At 29.2% G+C, this 1,697-nt stretch overlaps 1 protein-coding gene across 1 annotated transcript; it reads left to right on the forward strand.

Annotated features, from left to right (window-relative positions):
• Window positions 1-692: 692 nt before the first annotated feature.
• Window positions 693-1,208, forward strand: SRAE_0000081800 (Transposase, ISXO2-like domain-containing protein; the record flags this gene model as incomplete). The annotated part of the gene is made up of 1 exon (XM_024646770.1): window positions 693-1,208. The coding sequence occupies one exon, from the start codon at window positions 693-695 to the stop codon at window positions 1,206-1,208; it is 516 nt and encodes a 171-aa protein (XP_024500915.1).
• Between the last annotated feature and the right edge of the window lie 489 nt (window positions 1,209-1,697).

Raw genomic sequence — 1,697 nt, forward strand, 5'->3', positions numbered from 1 at the left:
CTTAAATCACAACAATATTAATTATTATTAAAGTCGTTAAAAAAAATTTTCTTTTCTATTAATGGTATAAAATTTATAGGTATCGCTAAAAGATATGAAATATTATAAAAATTTAAAGTTATTAAATTAATTGGTACTATTAGATTAGACGACCACCAATTTTTAATTTCATATAATTTATTGATAATAAAAATTTTTTTGCATATAATTTAATAAATTGGTAATTGATAATGATATAAAGAAATTAAAAAAAAATTTTTTTTTTACTGATAAAAACGTAAATTAACTAATTTTTTGCATAAATAACCAAAAAAGCAAGGGAAACAAGAGGTATTTAATATTAGATTCATTTTTTATCATTTTTTTTGGATAAAATTTACTAATTTTTTTATTTTTTTTAGTAAAGCAATAAACAATGAATGCCTATCAACTTTTTAAAGATATCCCAGATGAAACTGCAGTTATCAAATATCTTTAAAAACATGGTTTAATCCTGATTCAAAGGAATGCAAAAATGGCCATGAAATAAAGCTTTCTTTGGGGCAGTGAATAGATGGAGATGCAGCCTTAGAAGCTGCAGAAAACAGGTGAAAGTGCGGGTCGGAACATGGTTTTAAAGAACCAGAATGCCACTAAAAACGGCCATTTTCTTCATATATTATTGGGCAAATAAAGAGTCGTCTGGGGAAAGAATGAAAAGGGAATTGGAGCTGGATCCAGGTACGACTGTAAACTGGAACACCCTTCTGAAAAAAGTGTGCCTTTTTATGGAAAAAAAAGACAAAAATAAGATTGGAGGAAAAGGGTTTACTGTAGAGGTTAATGAAACCCTTTTTCCCAGAAGGAAAAATCATGCCGGAAGAATGCTGGGGCAGCAGTGGTGCTTTGGAGGGATTTGCAGGGAGACTAAAAAGTGTTTCGTAGAGCCTGTTGCGGATCGGACTTCAGAAACGTTGATGAAGGTGTTGAAGAGAAAGGTGGCGGCAGAAAGCCTAATAATCTCAGATATGTGGAGGAGATACTCCCAAGTAAGTGCTTCTGGGTATGAGCATTTGAAGGTGAGCTACAAGTATAATTTTGTGGATCCACTGACGAATGCTCAAACCCAAAACATTGAAAGGGTCTGGAGGTCAGTGAAGGAAAGGTCCAAGAAGCATAATGAGACACACAGAAACATGTTGAAGAGATACATGCATGAATTTACTTAGAGGAAGAAAAATAAAGATAATGAATTTGAGTCCATTTTAAGAGACATTATTATCTTTAATGACTTTTTAAATGAGTAATAAAAATTTTTTAATTTTAATTTTATTGGAAACATTTAAGGGTATTTATTTTTTAAAAAATTTTTTAATTTAGTTAATTTTTGAAAAAAATTATATGCAAATTAAAAAATGGTGGGCATAGAATTAAATAGTACCAAAATTACTAAAAGATATGTCATTTGAAGAAAGATTTAAAACATTTGAAAACACAAAAGGTCCTCTTTTCCGTTTTGAAATAACCAAAAAAACACCTCTAGTAGAAGCTAACATATTCTTAGAAAACAAATTAAAAGACTTTAATAAAATTTGGTTAAAAGATAAAATAGATGAGAAAGAATCCATGAAAACATGGCAAAAAACTAATAAGATCTTGAGAACAATACATAAAGTATTAAAAAGCTATCATTACCAAAAAATAGATTTAGAAGGACT

The sequence above is a fragment of the Strongyloides ratti genome, scaffold srae_scaffold0000088 (assembly GCF_001040885.1).
Source record: "Strongyloides ratti genome assembly S_ratti_ED321, scaffold srae_scaffold0000088".
In the NCBI taxonomy this organism is placed as follows: Eukaryota; Metazoa; Nematoda; class Chromadorea; order Rhabditida; family Strongyloididae; genus Strongyloides; species Strongyloides ratti.